The sequence below is a fragment of the Cynocephalus volans genome, chromosome 2 (assembly GCF_027409185.1).
Source record: "Cynocephalus volans isolate mCynVol1 chromosome 2, mCynVol1.pri, whole genome shotgun sequence".
NCBI classification, from domain to species: Eukaryota; Metazoa; Chordata; class Mammalia; order Dermoptera; family Cynocephalidae; genus Cynocephalus; species Cynocephalus volans.
This window is the reverse complement of record NC_084461.1, coordinates 75403814-75429043: the sequence shown is the minus strand read 5'-3', so window position 1 is coordinate 75429043 and position 25230 is coordinate 75403814. Positions and strand designations below refer to the sequence as shown.

The 25230-nt window shown below is 32.7% G+C and overlaps 1 protein-coding gene across 3 annotated transcripts in view; it reads left to right on the top strand.

Moving 5' to 3' along the window:
- LOC134370041 (transmembrane protein 161B) overlaps window positions 1-25230 on the top strand; it is a 62924-nt gene that overhangs the window by 11543 nt on the left and 26151 nt on the right. The window contains exons 2-4 of one of the 3 annotated variants that reach the window (XM_063086969.1): window positions 8803-8906; window positions 20620-20703; window positions 22975-23072. In XM_063086969.1, the coding sequence (XP_062943039.1) occupies window positions 8803-8906; window positions 20620-20703; window positions 22975-23072 (286 nt within the window). Of the gene's footprint in view, window positions 1-8802; window positions 8907-18748; window positions 18814-20619; window positions 20704-22974; window positions 23073-25230 lie in introns of those variants that run through there. The other 2 variants (XM_063086971.1, XM_063086970.1) reach the window with 2 other exon arrangements.

Here is a 25230-nt window from a genome sequence, read left to right as displayed (position 1 = left end):
GAAATGTTAAATCTGTGAATGCCAATGATTTATTGTGTATTTAGTTAAAATATTGTAATTATAGATGATAAGATCTGCTTGGGATTTTGGAGATCATTTACCAGCTCTAGTCATTTTGTAGATAAGGAATGAATCCCAGAGCGAGCTTGTCTAATTGTTGTATACTTAGTGATAGAGCTACTTAGATCATACTGTGTTTAATTATTTAATGCATTAAAATATTCACAACAAATGTGTTTACATAACAGTTAACATTAGGGTATACAATAAATTTTCTTGGCTTTTGTATGGCTTAAAATTTAGAGTTAAGCTGACATTTTTATTTTAAATTTATTTAATGAAGCTGTATTAGGGCACTTACCAAAGTTGTAATTTTTAGTTCGTTTAAAAAAAAGGTACTTGTAACACAAATAGCTATTGCATTAACTTGAGAAGATTATCTTGTATAAACAGATATACCTCTTCCTCTTAGATATGTAGAAAGCACAATATATTGTTTTTTGCTTTTAAAGTGAATAATTTTTTTTAATGCTGAAGTTCAGTCCTTGACACATAGTAGGACCTTGAATGTACTGAAGAATGGTGACCAAATTTATGCTTTATTCTTTTGTTTCATCAAAAGGTAATAATTTATTCAACTTGTATTGAAAACCTGTCATGCTAGACACTTTCCTAGGTGAAGAAATGAGATGAATATAATTTTAATGGAGGAGAGATGCTGGAATTATGCATACATTTTTTAGTAGAAGCTGGAAAGTCAAGGAAGGTTTTATAGAGGAAATGAATGTTAAAGACTGAGGAGGAATTGATCTGAACAGAACGATTTGTAGATCTCAGATATGTCTTTTAATTTATATTGGTTTTGGCTAGTAGCTTCTTTGATTATAGATCTGTAGGGTTACTTTCTATAAGGTCAGAAAATACTTGAGAGTTAAGGAAAAGTGGCAGAATTTAGGATTTTTTCCATGGAACCTTTTGTTTTTTACTTATCAGTACTGTAATGAACCAGTTATGCATGTCTTGGCTAGAGATAAAGTGACTTTAAAAATATTTTATTCTCTTCATCAACATTTTAATGGCTATGATATTGCTTTATATGAGATACTGTGTTATTTATTCAACTTACTGTAACTCTGGAAAATTATCTTTGAAAATAAAGTTATTAATTTCAACATCAGTATGGTAAAATGGTTAATTATATTTAATCAGGTCATCCTCTATTCTTGTGAAAAAGTATTTTTATCCTTGCCTTCAGTTTGTTGTTAGTCTTCCATTTGCTTTATAAATTTATATTGAGGAAAATGTCTTCTCTTATATCTAAATTTAATGAAATTCTTATGATTGACTTTATGTTATCATCTGCACCAGAAAGTCTAGAGTTTCCTGTTTTTGAATATAGTTACATCCAATTCATGCATTCTACTATATGGTAGGTCATATTGTTAAAAAAGTTAGAATATATTTAGGCATTTTATTGAGGATTTATGCTTCTTGACCTTAAAGTACGTTAAATTTCTTATTTTTTTGAGTTAGAAAATAACAAAAGGTTTATACTTGTAGTTTTTACTTTAAAAAAATTAAAAACGTATTTTGTGCTGTGAAACAGTGGTGCAGGCAAACCAAACTAATTCTGTAGACCATTAAATTTGAAAACACATTTGCTTTAGTTCAAACTATAACTGTTAATACTTACGTTTTATATATAATTTTGTTTGTGGTATTAAGGTGAACTATGTAATCGCCATTCTGCAGGTCAAGACAGTTACATATTAGCAATTTTGTATGATTCACTCAGTAAATTTATATTAAATATCAAAAGGTGACCTTATTTCTTACCTACTTTCCTTCCAAATCCTTCTGTTATTTTCATTTCATACTTAGCATAGGTTTCCTTTTCTTACTTTCAATCCAATTTGTTATGTCTGTGACGGAGCTATGTTATGAAACCAGATAAAGGCCAGGTTAGCCCATATAATCAACCCCAGGATACTAAAGATGGTGTTTGGGAAGGAATTCTGCTTGTCTGTTCACGATTGTTTCATGCCTCTTTTACCAATTTTGGCATTTTATGGAAGAATTTCCTTTTTGGATTAAACCTAGGCAGTCCTCGATCCTATTAAAGAACCTGTTTGGAAATAATCATATTGAAAAACCCAGTTTGGGCCTATCGGTCATCCACACGTATAATTTCATCAGATCTTTCTTCTCAAGTTTCTAGACCTCTTGTTAGTCACATTGCCAGAATGGTAATCCTGGTTTTTAATCTTGTGACGTTTTTCTCCTCTTTCAAAGATCTGACCTTGGTGTGGTTTTTCTTCAAGGTCTTTTCTCAGACTTTGTTTACTTTGGAGCTTTCTTTAGCTCTTTTGATTAGCCACTTAATTATCCTAGGTTTTTCTATTCCTGTAACAAGTTTCTAACTCCAGATCAATCATTTCTCTGATGTTGTACCTAAACTGCTGAATCATGCAGACTTGAGGTTGCTTGGCAATCATTCTTTGAATTCCTATGTTCCTTTTTTTGTCAGAATTCTCACAACTTTCAACTGTCCTTTCCCCTTTTCCTTTCTTTTACAGTTTAACTCTTTACCCCATTCTGGTTCTTAGGAGCTGATCTGAGAACTTTGAAATAATCTGTGATGAGTATTCCAAAATAACTATATTTTACTAGAAAACAGGATATCTAGAATTTCGGCCTGTTTTTTCCACTGTCCTGGCCAAGTTCGTGTAACTCAGAAGACTTAAATTTTCAAATTTAGTGCCTCTCCATACCTATTTGTGCTTCTATTTAGTAGGATAAATGAGTTCTCATGAAGTTGTACTTTCTTCCTATGTCTTTGGTCTCATCTGTTTCTGATCCTTAAGTGATTAAGTTCCTGCACTCCTTTCTAGAATATTTAGCACTTTCCTAACATTTGTTCCTTTCTTTTTACCTTAAGCATGTACGTTTCTCTCTTATAATATATATTTCTATATATTTCTAGCAACCATCAGATTTTCTTCTTATTGATGTTTCTCCAAGGAATAATTATGCCCATTATTTCCGTTTTATCTTTATGTAATCACCTGAATTTTATCCTTACCTACTGAACCTTTTCTTGCAGTTACTATCTCATGCTTGATTTCTTTTTTCCTCTAAAAATCTTTTAATTTATTTTTTTATTTCGCTCCTGTTTTTGAGGCTCTTTTTGTTCAGGCACTTATAGTATTGCTTGGACTATTTTCAGTGGATTTCTAATTCAGTTCCTTCTACCCCTCCATTTTTTTTTTCTTCACTGTAGTTGCAGGGTTATTCTTCCAAAATATATTTGATTTGTTACTTCCAGGCTTAATATCCTGGAGTTATTTCCAGTTTCCTGCTGAAAAGTACATTGTGTGCAAACCATACCAAAGTCTGGCCATGGGGAACTTCTCATTATTTCTGGATCATGCAATTTGTTCTTTTTGTACAGGTAGGTGTATCTGCCCAAACTTCTCTTCCTTTTCCTGTTCTGACAGTGGGATACTTTTTTAACCTTGTCAACCTTTAACCTTGTCACCTCTGTGAACCAGTCTTTCCCAGACCTCCCTTGTAGATTTAATCGCTTCCTTACTTGGCGTGTTCCCGTAACACTGGGCACCGACCTGTATCATATACCGCTTATCACATATTATTTGTATGTGGCAGTGAGGGGAGGTTAACAGTTTAAGAATCTGATAAAACCAACCTGTGGTGAAAGAAATGAGTTATATCCTCTCACCTTGAACTTAGATATGGATTGGTCTCAAGACCTAAGGTAGACTAGATTGTAGCCAAATCAATGGCATTTTCGTATCAAAAGCAATTTTTAGATAGGTTTTATCCAAAGAGAGAGTATATCAATTGGAAAATAGTTTTATCAGTGGAAATTCTAGAAAAACTGTTTAAATAGCCAGAATTAAATATATTTTCCCAGAACTATTTGGGGTTGAGAGTATTTTACACTCTAAAGAGGTATTCTGTATGTTTCATCATACTTCAGCAATGCCAGTCTGTCTCAGATTGAGCATCCTTTCTGTATCAGCAAAAGCTTGTTTTCTGTATGTTCTCAAAAACTGAGGTTGCAGCCAAGGTGCTATTGTTGGGAGGCCAGTCTGAGGCTTATCAGCCCTCTCCCTTAAGTTTCTTTCAGTCTACAACTTTTCTGTCATCTTTCCACGTGAAGCAGATATCACTAATGATTCACCAAACTGGATCCACTGTGTTTTGACTCACGCTTTACTTTTCAAAGTGCCCTTTCATACCTTTTGTGCTCAATAATTTCTTTCTCTATTTCTGTGTTCTCATAGAATCTCCTTCCTGTCCTGTCATCACTTTGTATTGTAATGGTCCGTTTACTCTCCTCGTGTACTGGCTACTTATGAATGTCAGGGACTGTGAACTTTCTCCCTATTACTAGTGGTCTAATGCCTCACACAAGTAGTTTGTTGTTCAATAAATGTTTATTTGCACTGAATAGACTTTAGTGGAAAAAGCCTTAAGTTGGAAATTAAGCATCTCAATTCCTGATAAGTCTAAAACTATGTAGTTCTGTGAGCTTGGCTGTTTGGGCCCTGTTTTCCTCATTTGTAAATTGTTCAGAGATGGTTTATTTAAATTCTTACAGTGTGAATTCTAAGTTTTATGTGTACCTGGATTGAAATAACAAAGTTTACACCTTCTTTTGGAGTATAAATTATTTGGACAGTTCTAAGAAGTCTGTTTCAACATGTCTAGCTGCCTATCACTAAAACAAACAGTTGAGAAGCAAAAAATAGGAAGGTCATTGGGTAATATCCTCTTTTAGTTTTCAATCTTCTAACATTTAGGGAAATGGTAATTGAAACCATTTGGAGTGGTCTGAGTCCCAAGAATATATGCAGATATACCTTCTCATGGTAAAAAATGTATGCATTGTTTCAATCTGTTTGTCAACAGGAAAGCTAGTTTAATGAAACATAACAAAATGTCAACTCCACTGAGGTTGACACAATATTTGAAGTTCAAATTTTAAAATTGCAACATGTTTGTATTTAAGTTTTGAGAGTTTTATTTTCAGTATTGACAAGCAAGATAAAATATTGTTATTTGGTATCTTTTATTTCTTGGAAAATTGTTTAATTTTTCTTCATAAGAATTTTTTTAATTTACCCGAAAACTATTACTGACTAAAATTGAAATGATCTTTCTTCTAGAGACTAAAAGCAAATAACTTTTGCTTGCTCTTCATGGCCTCAGGTTAATAAATGTGGAAAGGTTGAAACCTAAGTTATCCCAGTGTTTCACCCTTCTTGGATGCTTATGAGCTATTTCATAAATTACTTTCCCCAGTCCCAGTTATCAAGAGAATCAAGGCCTAGGGGCAATAAATCCAGACAGAAACTATCTCTTTGTTCAAGTTATCGTTTTGAAGTATTAATAAAACCATGAAGGCTATTTGAGTCAATGACCCATATGGTCATGTGTTTGAGACTTCAAACATGATGGACTTAGTAACTTCATTGCATCTCTGCCCAATTTAACCGTTTTCTATTGTGAAGTTAAATTTAAATATTCTTCATTAATTAAAAAAAACGAAAAATATTCGAGAAATTTGATTTTTAGACATTTCAAAAATTCTTCTTTTGTATAAACTAGAAAAACATAGATGTGAAGTGGAACAGCAAAGACAGGTTATTAAATTTGGCTGCTGGCCAGTGTGGGTAACCCTTGACCTTAGTGTTATAAAGGTGTGCTCTAACCGGCTGAGCTATACAGTGGTTTGTTTTTGAGTTTTAAATGACTGTTTCTTAGTTAATGAGTTGGATACTTTATATTTTATTATGTTAAGCCCTGGAATGTACGTTGTAATTGTCAATTGCACAGTAATGTCTTAAAAGTTGATCTAATTCAGTATTAATAATGTATTAAGTTGATAATACATAATTCTCTAAAATGATTGCTATTTTGAAAGTACATTCCAAGAACTCTTTTCTAAATACATGTGAAAATGAATGACTTTGGTGAAATATTTCCCACATAATTTAAGCATTATCTCTCCAAAAAATTATATACATTCCTATATTGGGGTAAAAGTGACATTTTCTTTTTCAGTAGCACATACATAGTCATTTAATAGCAGATACATTGTAGGAAAGATTTATTGACTTCTTTTAGAGAGTTATAAGAAGATTTCTATTATATAATAATATATTTATTTAGCACAGTATATAGGTGAGCTTTTGGGAAAGTACTTTCAGCTTTATTTAAAAAGAGGGAAGTGGCGTAGTAAAGTAAAAGAACAATGAGGTTACGCTTTTGCAGGGAACAAATTTTTTAGTCAAACATTAACTACAGCACAGAATGTGCCAAATATACTATACTATGGTATACTGTAGTATGGTACAATAGTATATATAGCTATACTATACTATGGTATGCAATACTATGGTACAATAGTTAGTATATATTATTGCCTTTCTCAAGTTTAGTCTCTTTAGTTCCTCCTTTGTTTCCATATTTGATCAGTCATTGAGTTCTTCAACAATATCTCTAGAATGAAATTTCTCTTTTGAATACCAAAGATACCACTATAATTTAAAGTTTTATTATTTCTAGGCTGGTTTATTGCAGAAACTCCTACTTTATTTTCCTAATTATAGTTAACCCACTTCACTGATTTTTGTTTGTTTTTGTCTTCACGTGATTTATGTCTTTAAAGGTGGGTCTATCAGCAATATCTCCTTATGTTTAGTGATTTGGAGGTGGGGGAGAGAATTGGGCAAGATGTGTCCCTTCCCTGCTTTATCACATTCCATCATATACATCTTCCAGATCAGCCATTCTGAAATACCATTTAATAGCTGTAATGTTTATTAGATATTGCTAACATAAATTATTATATAAGATATGTTTGTGAGAGATTATACTAAATGATGTTGAAGATTCTATGATACTGTCACTTCTTTCAAGACTAGGTTGAGGTTCACTTTGTCCACAGAACTTTTTCTGACTAAAAAATGACCTTTTGCTTTTAAGTCTGTAATCTCAAATAGACCAACCTTTTGATGTAATTACTAATTATTTCTTGACCTTGTTCTGCCTGAAAGAGTTTTTTGTTATGGCATTTATTGTATGGAGATTGCAGAACTTCTATCACAAACTACATAGAAAATAGGATAGTAAATTCAAGTGATAGGAAATGTGGGGGGAAAAGGTAAAAATGTAACCATTGATATTAGGTAAATATAAAAATGATCTGGATCTTAACCCAATTGGCAGACTTTAAACAGCATAAAATAAAACTATAGTTGTGCAGGTTTGGTAGACATTTTAAAATTCTGTTTAAGTACCATTTTTAATTCCTTTTTTTGACAGCCGTTTGTACATATTTTTTTCTTTTTTTTTAAATTCTGCAGTTGGTCTTTTACTAATTGATTTATCAGAACTCTCTCTACTAGCAGTTTGGACTCAGAATCTGTGTTGTTAAACCAATATGCCGTATTGACTTATTTTTATATTTTTGTAAAATATTTTATATTTTCATTTTTATATATTTTTATGTACTTCTTTGGTAACTTAGGTTTGTGGAAGGGATTCAACTTTTTCTTGGACTGTTTGATTAGAAGAGGAGCCAGCAAAAGGGAGTGTGAAGGATTGATCATCAGGGTAAGAGTAAAGCAGGGTATATGGTTGGCCATTTAGGATATTGCTAAGATTTAGGATAAAGAAAGATAATATGTCAAAATGGAGTGATCTTGATGGTATGCATTTAATGGAATGGTCTGAAGCAGAAGTCAGATAGGTACTGAGTGGAGGGATGTGAGAAAATGGAAACAATGTATCTTTTGAAAAGTGGCTGTAAATATGAGGAAGGGGAAAGGCTGTAGAATAAGAGTAAATTATTGTTATTTTTTAGAAAGATGTAAGAGACTTGCAGGTGTTACAGTACTGATAGGATTTAAATAGGGATCAAAGAAGATACAGGAAGGAGGCTATTCAATGGTTGAGAGTCCTGGAAATCAAAGTGAATAAGTACAGATTTAGGAATTTGTTTTATATAGATCTGTTATTTCTAGGAGGTGCAGAAAAAGATGGATGCAGATGCAGATGACTTTGTGAGCTTTTTGGGGGCAGTTGAGAGAGTTCCCATTTGATGATGTCTATTATTTCTAAATAGAAGATGTCTTCTACTGAGTGAAGAGTTAGAAGTTTGAAGTGTGAGGAGAGGGGAGAAGGTTTGACTTAGCCATCATGGAGAATAGGGGAGGGATTGATGAGAGCAGACCAAGAGGATTTTGGACATTGTTAAAGACCCACCTATGAGAAGGTGGTGGTGACAACATGAGTTCAATTTTCTTTCCTAGTGACTTTAAGGCCAGTTCTGCCATCACACTTAATAGTTAATGCTCTTTAATAATTCACTACCATCCTAGAGTTAAAAAATAGGCATACTACTTTTAAAGCTTCCCACACTAATGTTTTAAATGTGTTGAGTAAACTGAAGAAGGAAGAATCACTATTTTTTACTTCATTTTGACACCCTTAATTTATACAAAACATTTCTGGAGAATAGATTTTGAATGTGTATGCTAATTCACATGGATGTGACCCTTGGGTAGCTTGTAGAGGATTATGAGATGAGATTACATATTTTAAGTTAAAGTATATGGTCTTGAATACCTAGATGCCAGGATAATAATGTATTTTAATACTAAACTATTTTTCTTAAAATGTACTTTTCAAAATGTACAGAAAGTCTACCACCAGTGTTCCCAAATCCAAATTCACTCATTGTTAAAATTATTTGTTTGTTTTTTCACACAGGGTGTGATAGGTATACAGCTGGTCGTTACCATGGTGATGGCCAGTGTCATGCAGAAGATAATACCTCACTATTCTCTTGCTCGATGGCTACTCTGTAATGGCAGGTAAGGCAAGGATAGGCTGATTGTGACTGGCACCGTCAGTCTCTAATTTACCAGGCTGATTAACTTTTTAGAAGTTAAGTGCTAATTTCTGTTTCTAAAAGTGTGATGAAGGAAAATTATAAGAAAATTCTAGCTTCCTTATTTCTCTTACTTGAAATATTAGTAGTTTGTTTGTTTAGCACAGAGGTAATAGGATCATGCACAAGAATTCAGTCCCCTCTACCTCCCTTTGCTTTGTTCTGTCAGTGGCCACTAAGAGTACCACCTATCTTTTCTAGTTACCCTAAAAAATAAAGTTGGTCAGCAGGGAGCAAGAAATTATAAATTGAAGTACTTAAATATTTCACCATTGTTGGAAGAAAATGACTCAAAGCATATGTCCTATTATTGGTGACTCAGTTCAGAGTTTATGAGAGTTAGGGGTTCTTTGTTTTACTCCAAAGAATTTTAAACTGTTTAATTTAGCAAGGAGGGGATAAAGATATATTGTAGGATTTTAACTTTGTCTGTTGTACTATAAGTTCACTGCTATCTCCACTCCTTTCACAAAGGAGCTAAGTTGTCCTGAAATATGTACAATAAAACAATAAAATAAAAAGAAGTTAAATATAGGTGATATAGAGAGGACAAAGCAAGAAAAGTCTGCACACAGAAATTATATGCCGATATCCTAAGTATTTATGTAAGGTAAGTGATAAATTTGGTCCTGTGACTCTTTAATTATTCATCTCCAGTAAGTATCCAAATTCTCCTACCACTTTGTATGCCCATTTTCTTTTGTTTAGACCTTTTGAAGTTAGATAACAATGGATAGCTCTCCTACTAATGATTTCATATTCTGCCAAGACAAATTAGCCTTTATTTCAGGGCCGTTCCATCTACAGAGCTTGAATTTCTTTCATATAATTTGTTTTCTGTTTTTTATTATTTATATTCTTTGTGCTTTATACTTTTTCAAAATTGATGCTTAAATATAGAAAAATATTCAGACTGCTTAAAAAAATTTTTTGGAACACAGATGTGTGTGTGTATGTAATGAATGTGTGAAAGAATAGCTGTTTACAAATGTATATTTTATTAACAAAATAATTAATGACTAAAGTTTTGGTAAAGTTAAAAGCCTCTGTCAGTCCTTTTTATGAGTGAAAATCAATCATATAACTAGTTTTTTTTACTGTGTAGTTTTAATATGCCTTGTGCCATCTTGTTTACTTACTTTCTTAGCAAAGCCGTTTTCTGTAGGTCATAGAAGGGTAAACTCAACTGGACAGATTATTAATTCTAAGTAAACAGAATCTGAGTTAGTAAACTACATAAAATACATTAAGTTAGCTTATATTCTCCTGAGAATTGCACATTTCTAAACTCTATCCTTGAGATCCAATGAGACGTCCAGATCTCTTTTTGTCTCTAAAGATCTTGGAAGTCTTCTCCCATTTTAGTCTACATGTGCTTCCATGTTCTTACATGTTCTGTTTTCCATTTGTTTCTATAAAACATGTATTCACCAGTAAATACTAAAACATAGAGATCAAAAACCCGCTTATCTTCTTTGTTAATATTGAAATAATGTATTATATTTTAAATCTTTACTTTTTTGACAAGAATGTTTCATAAATATACATACGTAATTTGAGGGGGAGCTCAGCCTTTAAAAATAAAAATGAAGTTGATTTTTTGTGTGATTTGACTTGCTTTTGTAAACAGATTAATTTTTGTGTTAATTAATGCTGTCTTTAATGCCAAATCAGCTTTCAAAGATATCACGATATGCTAGTAATGGTTACTTTTCTGCTACAGTTAGTTTCATTTCTTCCAATTTATTTTGTTTTTTAAGATCACCTACCTTTTTTTGATATTCTGAAATTTTGAGGTCGTGAAAACTGACTTGCTAAGTGTTGTTGCCAGTTCAGTTGAATAAAATCATAAGTTTTATCCTTTTGGCATAATTATTGTTTTATCAATCTTTTGTGATGTGAAATGACACTGTTTTAATATTGAAAAAATCTAGAATCTTTTCTAAATTGTCCATTTAAAAATATTATTGATCAGAGATGACAGTTTGCATTTTAAATCATATGATGCAGTTGAGTTAAGAAACCTGAGGGCATTCTTTTAAGATCTGTAAAATGCTTAAAAGGGATTAAGTGGTGGGGCTCATGAGGATTTTTTTTTAAACTATGAATCTATGGGATAGCTTAGAATTGACTATACTGACTAGAACTATTTAATAGAAATAGTCAAGTTAATAGATGTGTAGATGCCGTCCAATCATGAGCATGGCAGAAGAAACTTGTTTTCAGTTTCTGTGTATATTGTCTTAGTATTCATTTATTCCTGGTATTATACAGACTTCAAATTGTAAATAAATGTTCATATTTTTCTTAAAAGTTATGGTTTCTCTTTTGGAATCATGTTAATTAGTCTCTGTTTCTATCTCTTATTGACCTCTGTTCCCTTGAAATTGAGAGTTTAAAGTGGCATCCGATTCTAATATGTTGACTTAATCAGTATCTTGAAGGAATAAGTCAGTATCTTGAAGGAATAAACAATTATACCTGAAGGAATAGCAAATTTTACTTATAAATTGGCAGCTCATTGATTTAAAAAAAAGTGACTAATTTTCTAGCTCTTGTTAAATAACATATATTGCTGTTAGTATTCTTTTTAAGAAAATTGTACATTTTAACTTTTTTAAAAAATGGTTTAGTCTCCTAAGCCTAGTTTAATTCCATTAATATTACCTTTATAATTGCATAAAGCTTTATAGTGATAAAACTTTTTAATCTTTTATCTCATTTTGATCTGTACACTCTGAGCTAGGTAAGAGGGGAGATTTGTTGGGGTATGTTATGACCTTCAAAATCTCAGTGTCTGAAATTCGTAAAAGTACCTTACACAGTTTCTTCAGACAGTAATCGGGTCAAATGGTTGAGAGGAGTTGGGCAGTTCCTTCACTAAATGATGATTCAAGGATCCATCTGTCCTCCAAGTGGTAAGTTAGGGATTCTAGTTTTCTTACATCTGTGGCTCCTCTGTTCCTCCTACTACCTGGGAGTCTTCTGTTACATTTCTGTGCCAGTTGGCAAGTGAAGAGAAAGTGGGCTGTGGATCTTTCAGGAGATTCTAGGGTGTCAAGCTTAGAAGTAGATACATCATTTCTGTCACATTACATAGGCTGGGGTCCTGTGACTCGTTCTGTCCAAAGTGCAGAGGAGGCTGGGAAATGTAGTTTTTATTGTACCTAAGAAGTAAAAACAAGATTGGTGAGTATCTTGTTCTTTTCTGCTATTTTTATGTTATAAAATTATATCTATTTTTACAAATGAGAAAACAGGTTTTAAATGACTTACTCAAGTTCACATACTGAGAAATGAAACAGATCCAGTCCTCTGACCCTGGAAGTCTGATTCGCAATCTAGTATTTTGATTTATGGCTGCTCATCAGATGCAGATTTTGTCCTGGAACTGTCATACTAGAACAAAGTTTTAAATTTGGTGGGGGAGACAAATATAATTTTTCTACAACCACTGCGACTTCTGTTGGCAGTTTACAGAGTAATGTATTTAAAGATTATTTTCATCTTTCTGCCTTTTTTTCTAGCTGTGCTTTGCCTTTTATAATAAATCCTTCAGTTTATAGGTAATATATGATTTCACTGTGTTTGTATGTATTGTTTATGGCTACATAGCCAGCTTTTATTCTAGACTAAATTAAAAAGCACGTCAGCATTGATTTTGATTACTCTAAAGCATGCTAAATATGAAGTAGAGTTTAAGAAATATCATCTGTTGTTCAATCTAAACTTCTTACCTCAACATCTGGGTTTAAATTTATTCCATGTTACCAAATCATAATGTTTTGTATGTCATTCTCCTAGATTTTTAATAGAAAAATATTATAGAAAATGCTGTTAGTTGTCCTTTTTTACAAGCCTTTTTATGACTGTCACGTTTTGTTGAAGTGATTCCTGCTTTAACAGGAACTTGAGTAGTCAGATCTCTTTGGCTCAGAACCCATGAGATGTATTATTGACCTAGAAAAACTCAACTATGAAGATCCTAAAGCTTTCAGACTATTTCTCCCTCCCTTCCCAAAGGGAAGAAAAATCTTGAGAAGTTGCTTTCTCTGTGTGAACTGCTTTCCCAAAAATAAGGAACACTTGTTCTAACAGTTCCTCCAATCACCTGAAGGTGTACTTTATCATGTTCAGCATACCACTGATTTGTAGCCAAAGTATTCTCTCCTTTCTACTGTAATTAAAGTTCCTTTTTGTTTTGAAGTTTGCTTGGCCCTCTTTTCATGGAGAGGTAAGTGATAGGTTACATTCTTTGTACTTTTGAATAGTGGGTTTTGCATGAGGAGTAGGATAGTGCTGAACCTGCTATTGTCCTAATCGTTCAGTCCAAACCTCAAAACTTTTGCATTTTCCTCTACCTCTTTATCTCCCTAAGCTCTCACTTTGGTCTGCTACTTCCCTTCATATGCCCCTCATCGAAAATCTGTTACTGTCAGATTTATTCTGATTTTGTCTTATCCCATATTGGATAAAGAGGGTGTTACAACACCTTCATATTCAGTTGCTCTAATTCTTTTTGCCTGTTCTCTGTTGCATGTTGCCTGATCCAGTAATCTTCAAGTTCCCTTTGGTGAGAGAAACCTACTATTCAGATGCACCATAGGTGGGAACTATGAGCTAAGGGAAGGGTTTAAATTCAGCTACTAACTTTATGGAATGCCTGAGTCCTTGCTCTTCTTGACTTAGCTATCTTAACTTAAGGTTTTAGAATGTTCATGATATTCCATTAACAAATAACAGGAGAAAGATTGTATATAACAAATGGCATTTTAGCTACCTGTGCCAAAAGATTGTCTAAATTTTAATTAGTATTTGTTTTCTCTTAAGTTTTTTTCCCTCACTGGTCAAAATTATGAAGATTTAGAGTAGAGACTAAAATTGTTTTCAGTGACCTTTTAGTCAGTTTGGGCTGCTATACCGAAGTACCATAGACTGGGTGGCTTATAAGCAGCAGAAATTTATTTCCCACAGTTTTGGAAACTGGAAGTCTGAAGTCAGGATGCAGACTTCCTCACATGGCAGAAAGAGAGCAAGCTAACCTTCTGGCCTTTTCTCAAAGGGGCAGTAATCCTATTCATGAGGTATTCCACCCTTATGACCTAATTACCTCCCAAAGGCCTCACCTCCAAATACCATCACTTTGGGGATTAGATTTCAACATAAGAATTTTAGAGGGACACAAAACATTCGGTTCATAAGTTGTATTTTATACCCTGAAATAGAGTTTTATATGATTATTTATAAAATATTTATTTTAAAAATAGTTTAATAAAAACATTTATTTTATGTTAAAGCTTTTTTACCTTGCTCTATCAATATTCTGCTTTTCTATAGTGGTTCATATTCAGGTTTCCATTTTAAATTTCTGAAAGTTTTATTTCTCAAAATTTCTGAAGTGGTTTGCTATAAATGACATTGCTGCTTAAATTTTTAAAATGACATTGCTGTTTAAATTTTTTAAATAAACTCTAGGTCAGTACATTCTATATTTTCTGCTACATATTTTTTCAGTGCTGGTGAACTGCTTTAGTAAGAGTTTATAGTGGTGTGATAATATTTTATGTAGTGGTTTATACAAGAATGATCACTGAAAAGTTATTTCAGTAATTTACTGAAGAACAATACCAGATTGGCTTTATTACTGCTGCCATCTGAACGTGTAAAAAAAGCCACTGAGTAGGCAAGATAAATGTCATAAAATACACTGAAATTAATATATTTTAGTTAAATGCAATAGAATCAGATTTTTATTGAGATCTTTTTAATACTTTTTATTTTTTAAGAAGTTTATTTTTTTCCATTTCAAAAGCAGTGCATGCTTACAATGTAGAAAAAGATGGTAAACTGACAAAAAGTAAAATTAAGAGGTGATGGACTATATTACCATCACTCAAAGACAATCACTGTAAATTTTGTTGTATGTCTTTCTAATCTTTTCCATTTATATATTCCCCCTCTTTGTGATATATGTGCAATTTTGTATCATATTTCTTTTGCTTAACATAGTAACATAAACTTTTTCTCTAGTTGTATTTTTGTGACCATTATCATTAACTATTAACTGCTATGTAGTCTTTAAATCTAACAAACTTTTCTGTCTTCCAAGTCTATATTAAAAGTCATAGTACAGCAGTAGCAAGCACCATTTTGCTGAGATAGACACACCAACTAAAAACAAAGGAAAACACTAAAAATTGAGACCAATTTACAAAGTATATAGTAAATGAGAACCATACAGTATGGAATCAAACTGTACGAAGCACTTACTGTTTAAAGAAAATCATGCAACTGTACTTATAGGTTTTACTTTGGATCTATGAACTCAGACCTTAGATGGCTGCTCCATGCTACCTTGCAATATTTGTATGCTCCACTTTTCACATACCTTTTTCAACCCGAATCTTTTCTCTTCAAACTGTATGCATGCCAGCCGTAGCCTCACTCTCAGCTCTTGAAACCAGAGCCCATCACTCTCATCTTCAAACTACCAAATCCACAACCCCAGTTACATGTGCAACCTCTCTTCTTTATTTTTGAAACTTTTTATATATTTTTATTTTGGCCTGTGGAAGAAGTGTCCTGTCTGTCAGGGCCCGATTCCTTCATTTGTGCTCTTGGCCTCATTTCCTCTAACCTTCATCCAGACTTTGCTGCTTTGGCCATTTCTCTAATGTTATTAATTGATCCATTTCTGTTCACATGCACTTTTTTTTTTTTCAAGATCTTCCATTAAAAGTAACAACAACAAATAAAGAAGAGTCACAATCCTGCCTTCCTCCTCCCTTAAAAACAAAGACCTTCCATGTTCATTCCTTAGTTTTTTCCTATTTTCCTGTTTCTCTTTATAGCCCAATTTGTTAACGTGAATTGTCTGTGTAAACGCTACTTTTTCACTTACTCAACTATTTAGCTGTATACCATGTTTTACTTTCTCTTTAGGTGATTTTATTTTCCATGGATATAAATACCACAATTACGCAGTGATCCCAAATATCTCTGAGTTCTAGATTCTAAAATGCAGTTAGTTAGTTGCGCTCTTGACATTTTCACTTGGTGTCTAATAGGTACTTAAAACTCAACATATTTAAGTTCTCGATTTCTTCCTACCCTATTTCACGTTAGAAAATGTATTGTCTTCCTCAAATGAGAAATTTAGATATTATCCTTCATTCTTTAGTTTTTTCTTCCTACCTTTAGTTCATCGGTAAGACCTGTTGATTCACTGTCCAAATGTATCTCTCTGCTATTCTTGCCTCCTAATTCACAGAGCAGCAAAAGGGATCTTAAAATGTAAATTGAATTTTTTTCTCCCATTGTTTTTGAGACCATTATTTTAGCGTAGAATCTAAACTCTATACCATGACCTCTGAGGCTTTACATGATCTGTTCCCCTTCTTATTTCTTCAGCCTCCGTCTTGTGTTACTCCTTGAAACTAGTGCCTCCATGGCTTTTTAGTTACTACAATATTCTATGTTCTTTCATGCCTCTGTGCTTTTGGACTTGCTGTTCTCTGCATGGAATGCTCTTCTTTCCATTTTTCTTATCCTTTAGGGTGCTAGTTAAATGTTGTCTCTGGCAAGTTTTCTTCACTTAATATCTAAGGCTTGTCTCTCACATTCTCATCACTTGTTTGGTTTTTTTGTGTGGTACAATTTATAATTTATTTTTTTGATAAGTTAGATTCTACCCCAACTGGAATATAAGCATCAAAAAGGCAGGGACTTTGGCTTTATTGGGCATGATTATATCTCCACTGCCTTGCAGAGTATCTGAACATAGTAGGCCCTTTATAAATGGCTGATGAATGAATGAATAAATGGGAAGATGAGTAATGGACTATAAGTAAATAGTCATAAAAGCACCCAGCATCCTTAGATTCCAGCTTTGAACAGTAATTGTTACTATTGAAGATGACCCTGAGTATCCAATAAAAACTGTAATAAATATAATTCATTTTAGAAGAATGGGTTTACAATATAAGATTAAACAAGTTTGAGTATATTTTAAAAGAAAATAGTTCTTAGAAAATGTAAGGGTCTTAAAATAATTTCATTATTATTGGGCTCTATATATAACCCAAGTTTTCCTATACTAAGAGTTCTTTCACTGATTATGTATTATTTCTCAAAGCTGAATGACTGATTTTAGTCTGTATATGAGTTTTTGCTTAAGTATTCTAAATGTTATGTGCTCATCCTCATTATTTGTGGATTCTGCATTTGTGATTTGCCTCCTTGCTAAAATTTATTTCCATAATCAACACTTGTGGTCTTTTCATGGTCATTCTTGGACATAGACAGAGTTGCAAAAAATTTGACTGATGCCTGTTTTCAGTTGAGGTCTAAAAAGGCAACATTCTGCCTTCTTGTTTCAGATCTCTCCTAAATAGACCTAAACATGGTCTATTTAAGGCCATGTTTTTCATATTTTTGCTTTTTGTTGGTGATTCTCCTGTTTTAAAATGGCCCCTCAAATATTGTGCTGAGGTATGGTCAAGTATTCAAAAGTGCAAGAAGGCTGTGATGTGCCTTATAGGGAAAATTTGCTGGAATGACTCACAGAACTCAGGAAAGTGCTATACTTATGATTTCAGGTATTAGATAAGCTTTGCTCAGGCATGAGTTGCCGTACTGTTGGTCATGGATTCAGTGTTAATCAACAATATATATTCTCAACTTTAAAAAAAAAAAAAAAGGCAACTTTAAACAGAAAAACACACAAAATAAGGTTGTATATTGATTAGTTGATGAAAAATGTTGTGACAAGAGGCTCGCAGGAACCTAACCCTGTATTTCCCCTAGGAGCAATTGTTCAGTGTTCGCGGCGACTTTATAGAACATAACTACCGCGAATAACGAGAATCGATTGTAAGTTAAAATTCTGGACTTCAGTTGCAATTTCAGGAAGTGCCTCCTCGCCTAATTGTAATTTAGGGACTTTTTGGTTGGGATATATGTTTCGTTTTGAAACCATTAAACTAAGAGGAGAACTCAATTCATTTTGGTTCATTAATCCTTTTTGAGCACTTACTATATGCCGGTGACTGTACTAGCTTTGAAGTATATAAGAATAAGTCATAAAATCTTCACTCCAAGAATATTTCAGTTAGGGTAGCATTCCATTTTAATCCAACTAATCTGACACAAACTGGGTGTACTGAAATTTAATTCTGACACCAACTACCTGGAGTTAGAACAAACTCGACAGGTTAAAGGCAAAGTTCTCCACAAAGACTACCTCATTTCAGATATCAGCTTCAAGATATTGGGGGTACCCAGGCTACCTGCACTTCTGACTGGCTGGCTGGCTACAAATTTGGGGATTCCTATGATCCCCTCAGGTTCAGTAATTCGTTACAATGACTCATGGAACTCAGAAAATTGCTATATTTAGGATAAATTTTATTATAAAGGATGCACATAGGGCGAGGTCTCGGGAGGAGCTCAGTTTGAATGCCTTCTCTCTGTGAGTCAGGAGATGGCACTCTCTGGGTACATCAGTGTGTTAACCAACCAGGAAGTTTCTCAGAGGTTCCAAGTGTCCACAGTTTGTATGGAATTTCATTACTTAGCTGTGATTTTAAATTACTAATTTAAAATTAATTTGAGTAATTTAACTCAAATTTCAGCCCCCCCCCTCCCATCCCTGGTTGGCTGAAAGTACCGACTCTCCAGTCTTGTGGTTGGTGTTCTGGTGATCAGCCCCCATCCTGGAGCTATCTAGGGGCATACCATGAGTCACCTCATTAGCATGACAAAGACAGCCTATCACAGAGGATATTCCAAGGATTTTTGAAGCTCTGTGCCAGGAACTGGAGACAAAACAGGTATATTGTTTATTATACCATAGGGAGACAGACTGCTTTGTAAACAATAACAGATTAAGTTAGGAGTTTGCCAAGTAGGGGCATAGTTGTTTATAAAGCAAAATAATATATGTAAAAGCACCAAGGGATGAAAGAATTTGTGAGGAATAAGTTAGGATATATCATGCTCAAATGGGAAATGGTTGAAGGTGAATCTGAAGAAATAGGCAGTGGTTAGATCATGTAGGTCTGTGGAAACAGGAGGTCACAAGCACTATACACATCTGGGCCTTTCAATGTGTGTTTTAATGGAGATTTTCAAACATACAAAGAGTAGACAGAATAATATAATGAACTCCTTTGTAGTCATCACAGTTAATAGCTAGCGGCCAAACTTGTTTCATCTGTACTTCCCTTCATTTCCTTTCTCCCCAATGCACAAGAATACTTCAAGAAGTTTATGGAAAAATAGAATTAAAAGGTAATAGGAATTATTGCATGAACTTTCTGAAGTCCCTCATATTATTTTGTAGCAAATTCCAAAAAATATATTATTTCAATCATAGATATTACATTGTGTATCTCTAAAATATATAAGCTTTTAAAAAATTACCACAATCCCATTATCATAGTTAAAATGTTTTGTAATCATTCCTTAATATTATCAAATATCCAGTCAGTACTCAAATTGCCAATTTTGTAGTGTTTTTAAAAACAGCAAATTATTTTTTTTTAATTGTGATATTTTACATTAAAATTATGGATTTTTATAATTAAAAAAATTGGAGGGTCTAGCAATAGTAGGTCTGTGTTTCTTCCTTTATGACATCAGTGCCTTGGTCAGAGTCCTTGCCTAGCTGTCTTACTCATTGCTTTACCTTGTGAGGAACCTTGGAAAAGATTTACACAGGCATGTACCTCGATAAGATTTTCATTATGAGAAATAACTAAAGGTGGACTCAGAGTGTATTTGATGAGGAATGTGTCCAGGGGAAGGCAGAGAGACCACTTACAGTTTTGTAGTAGTTACAGCTACAGAGGAAGATATGCTGAACTAAGGTCTGTGCACTAGAGCAGGCAGAATTTGGAATTTTAAGAGTTGAACAGAATTGATGATAACGTGGGGAAGGCACACTGAAGATAAGATATGAAAATCAAATTTAGGTGACTGGTAGGTAGTGAAACCGCTAGGCAAGAAGGGAGATTCAGAATGAGCTGGTTGGTATTTGGGAGGGAATAAATGATTTGTTTGGATACATGGGATATGTTTGGAAATAAGTGATTTTGACTATGTGGTCAAGGTTGTTAGAGCCCTGAGGAAGGTTAGATATAGCCAAGAGTAAACGGTTTTGTAATACAAAGATTTTTCTCTAATTCATATACACATAACGTTTGAGAATTCTCAAACTAAATTAAAGGAAGCAAAGAAAGGAAATGTGAAAACATTCGGACAAACTTTCTTGAGATAACTCTCAATTCCTTTAAATGAAGGACGGGTGGAGAACTAATGTGCTCCTGCCCAAACTTGTCTGCAAAGTTCTTTTCATTTACTTTTAATAATAAGCCTATATAATCTTAATATATGTTGTAAGAAATAAACAGCATTGCAGGGCCTGGCATCTAGTAAGTGCTTGGTAAGTGTTTGCTAGATTTGAATCTAAACCCTTTTAAGACTTAAACAGTAGTATCTGCTTCAGATTACAGTTTTCACCTGATATTTCCCTACAGTGTCTTCACAGATAGGAAACTCAATGAATATTTGTAGAATAAATGAATAACTCTGGTGATTTTAAGTGCTTTATTTAAAAGGATTGTTCTTTTCTTTAGCTTGAGGTGGTATCAACATCCTACAGAAGAAGAATTAAGAATTCTTGCAGGGAAGCAACAAAAAGGGAAAAGCAAAAAAGATAGGTAAGTTATCTTGTTGAGCTTGTAAAGTGTTAAATATTTAACACACTTCATGTAAATATATTTTTATGCTTTGATTAAAGAAACATTTACCAATTATGCCATGAGCTATTGATAAATTTGAGATCAGAACCCATGAAAATCCAATATGTAGTAATCTAACATATAAGCACAAAACAGTGATTATTTTACTCAAGAATGTTTAATTTTATTCTTTGTGTTTAAATTATGAAAACAATATAGCCATCATATAAAATTTAGTTGGGGTTGATTGGGGAGAGAACTATAACCCAGTGTCTTTACCCTACATCTCATTTAAAGATACCAGTCTGGGTTCTTTTCCAGGTTTTGATTCTACTCTGTATTATGTTATTGGACAAATTAACCTGCCTTTGGCCTCAGTTTTCTCATTTTTATTTTTATTTATTTAAAAATATTTTTTTTTGGCAGCTGGCCAATAAAGCACCATGCTCTAACCAAGTGAACTGACTAGCCAGCCCAGTTTTCTCATTTTTAAAATAGAAGGGGTGGACTGTATAACTTTGTAGGTTCCATTTAGCTCTTGAATATTCTGTCTGTGTTTAAAGTATATGAAGAGAACTGCCTGTTAATAAACCTCACTGAATGGGGCACAGTAGCCTCATCTGTGAAATGGAAAGATTGAACATAGTCATTTTGAGATCCTTCCGGCTTTAACATTTTATATCAGTATTTAAATTGAATTCTCAGGGAAAGAATAAGTTAATTAGCTTCTCTGAATAGGCCTTAGTTTCCTTAACCTGGGATACAAGAGGACTTCTCATGTCCTCTCTGACTCTGAAATCATGATTCTAATGTATTATGAAATATCAGTGACAACAAATTGTCACCAAATTTCTCATGTATATCATAAAAATTACGTAAGCCTGGCCTAATACATTTGTCGGCGCTAAAAAATTCTTTAAACATTAATGATTATTTGGCATGAAATTCGAAATTTGAAGACTGTCTTTTGTGATCTCACTGCCATCCTCTTTTTTTCACTAATCATTACAGATAAACCTTGAAGCTCATTGTAATATTAATTGTAAACCTTCCTTCTTTTTATTCCAGTAGTTAGGTTGTTTAATAAAATATTCCTGCCTGACAATATAGTTTCCAAAACACTTTTACACAAGGTATATTTATTCCACACTACAACCCTCAATATTAGCTAAAAATTTAATTATACCTTACTGATGAGAAGATATTGATCAAAGATGTTAAATGAGTTGCCCAAGTTCACATTACTATTAAGGGCTAGGACTTTAATTCAGTTTAGTTTTTAGTTTGTTTCTTTTTAACTATTCCATCTCTACCTATTCATAGCTACCATATTCAACATTTGTAAAATTTAGTTATGTAGTATAGTGTTTATTTTGTAAATATATGAATTCTTATTAAATGCCTTGTAATCAATAATTTTACAATAATTTTTATATGTTGAACATACTTTATATTTACAAAAAGATGCCCTAAATGATGCTGTCTTGTTCCTAGTAGCAATAATAATTTGACTTATTGATATGAAATAATTTTTTACTGAGGTTTTCCCAGTTTATGTTATTCAAGTAGAAATGCAAAACTGTTTTCCAGTATTGGAATTAATATTAATAAAACTTAGTTTATTACTTTCTATATATGTTTGATTATCTTTAAAAATTAAATTTGGGAATGGTACAAGTACACCTGAAGAATTCTTCTATTTTGCCTCCATCTGTCATTTTTGGTAAATGAAACTCAAAGTTAGCCTTTCATATTTCTGAATTTCTCATGCACATAAATCTTAATACATTTCCTTAACTCTGACTTATATATAGTTATAGGTCTGTTTATGTGTATGTATGTGTGTGTGCATGTATATATATCATTTCAAAGAGAAGTATACTTTGTCTTCATATGCTTTTACTCTTGTGCTTAAAGAAAGAGATGTTAGGTTGTCTTTAAATCTACAGAAGAGAGAGTAGGAGAAATGGGTGTGAAATCCTAAGCCAGCAACCTAATTTTTGTTGCTGTCATTAATTTAGGGTTTTTTTCATGGTAGTTTGTATATTCACATAATAATTTACATCCGCATTTTACAGTCCTTTTTAATAAACTATTGAGTACCTTATCTCCTTTTTGATAAAATTCTAGAAACTCTGCTTCTCTTTTTCACTGTGAAATTTCAAAACTCATTTGTAATTAGTTTGATACAAGCACTTGGATAACAGTGTAGGTAACTTGTTTTTTGTGTCACTTGTCTGATTTTTATAGGAAATATAATGGTCACATTGAAAGTAAGCCACTAACCATTCCAAAGGATATTGACCTTCATCTAGAAACAAAGTCAGTTACAGAAGTGGATACTTTAGGTAAGGGAATTCTCGGTAAAGTGTTCTGTAAATCTCAGTTTTATATTATGGTAGTGAAACTACTTTGATTTTACCTATCGTGGCTAGACTTTTTGGTATGTTTTTCTTATAATTAAGTCCATTATACGGAATATGAAATCTTTTAAGAACCTAGAAGTTCAAAAAAACTTCATTTGAATTAATTTTTTTTTCTATTTCACCTAACTTGTAATATTATTTTTCCCATTTTTCAGAGGCTAACTTACACAAGTTTGTTATACAGTTTTTCTTTATTAAGTTGAGATCACAGTTTTTTATCTTGAATTCTAGACTTCCTTTAGCTATCTGTGCCAGCCTACTCTTTTTATAATGTGGCTTGCAAAACTGCATTTGTATATTTGAATTGAATTACCTATATCTATAATAATTTAATTTTGCTCTCACATTTAGTAGAAAGGAAAGTGGTTTTAGAATAATGAACTAGATTAGGAGTCAGAAAACTTCACTTATTCAAGATTCACTTTTACCCACTGGGTTTCTTGGAGTAAGTCATTTAGTTCTCCTCCTGTATCTCAGCTTCTACAGTTGTATAAAGGACTATAAAGACTATCATGATTTTAAGTTTAAAATTAAATTTACAGGAAATTATTTGAATCTTAGAAGGAAAAGGTATCTAAAGTTATGTTATTTAAAACACTGGTTTTCAGACCTCACCATACATCAAAATCACTTAAGGAGGTCTTTAAAAAATAAAGATTTCCTACTCGCACACTTGGAGATTCAGTGAATCTAGAGTGAGTTCTGGTAATTTGTATTTTTAAAACTGCTGCAAATGGTTTTGATTTTTGACCAGGATTGGGAACCACTGGTTCACATGATAAATGAGGAAATAATATGACACATTTTTGTAAAAAATAATTTTGATAATGTCATATAAAAAAGTATCATCATGTAATTTGACCCTACTTGGGTTAAAATCAAACCACTGTTCAAAAAACTTTAACAGATTTATCTAGTATCTCATATAGAATTATTTTGTGATGCAAAGTATCCTCAAAATATTTGAAAGTTGATTATTACATCTACAAAGATTATATGTATGTATATAGAAAGGGTGTCCTAGAATCCAAAAAATATCAATGAAGAACAATACAAACCAATTGTCTACTATCATTCAGACTTTTAAAACTGGTTATATTATCCTTTTTTAAAAACTATTCTTCATGTAACATTTAAAACATTTAGAAGCATTTTGACTTTTTGATTAGTAGTTGTCGCATTCGTTTTAAAATTCCTGTATGTGCTTACTTGTATAAAATGTTCACAGACATGTATAAATACAAGAATATATACACATTCTCCCTGATTTGTAGTACAGTTTTTGTCATTTTTACTAATACCTAATGTTTATTGAATAATTACCAGCTAATTAATTAACTTTAATAATCCTTAAAGTATTGAGTATTGGATATTAAGTACCTGTATTAACTCATCCTCACAATTCTATGAGGTAGGTAACTTATAAATCAATCTTTTTTTTTTTTTCAACTTATTAGAAAGAAGAGGCAGGGTTGCACAATGAGTGTGGTAGAGCCAGTCAGTGAGAACTAGGCTATTTTAATGAATTAAAAAAATTGAAAATGAGGATATTGTGGCAATTTATGGAGTATTTGGTTTCTCTTGTACAATTTTGAGAACAAGTTGAAAATGGTGCTAGATTAACAACTGGTCATATAATATCAAGAACATTTCAGTTAACCAGAATAGCAGGGAGATGTTTATTTATATTTATGTAATCATTTGTGAATGCATGTTGTATATATGTGTTTAAAAGTAGAGGGTTTTCTGTCTGAACTTCTTTTGACTCCACTATTCTATTAGAAGGCACATATATAATTTATTATTGAATGCAAAAATATAATTACAACATTTGAGTTAAATTTCTAGCCAAGAACATATATAATTTGTACTTCCCTTGAATGTTTATATTATTGATATCCTAATAACTATCTTGAAAATCTATCTCAACTTGTCTTAGCTATCTCTTGTAAGAATCTCTTAAAGAACATAAGGACTTTTGAATGTCACTTGGCTGTTTGTTATGAGTGAGTTCCATGGAGGAAGACTGTGTCAGTGTAGGCAGGCATGGACAGTGAGAATACTTATTTCAATTATTGTT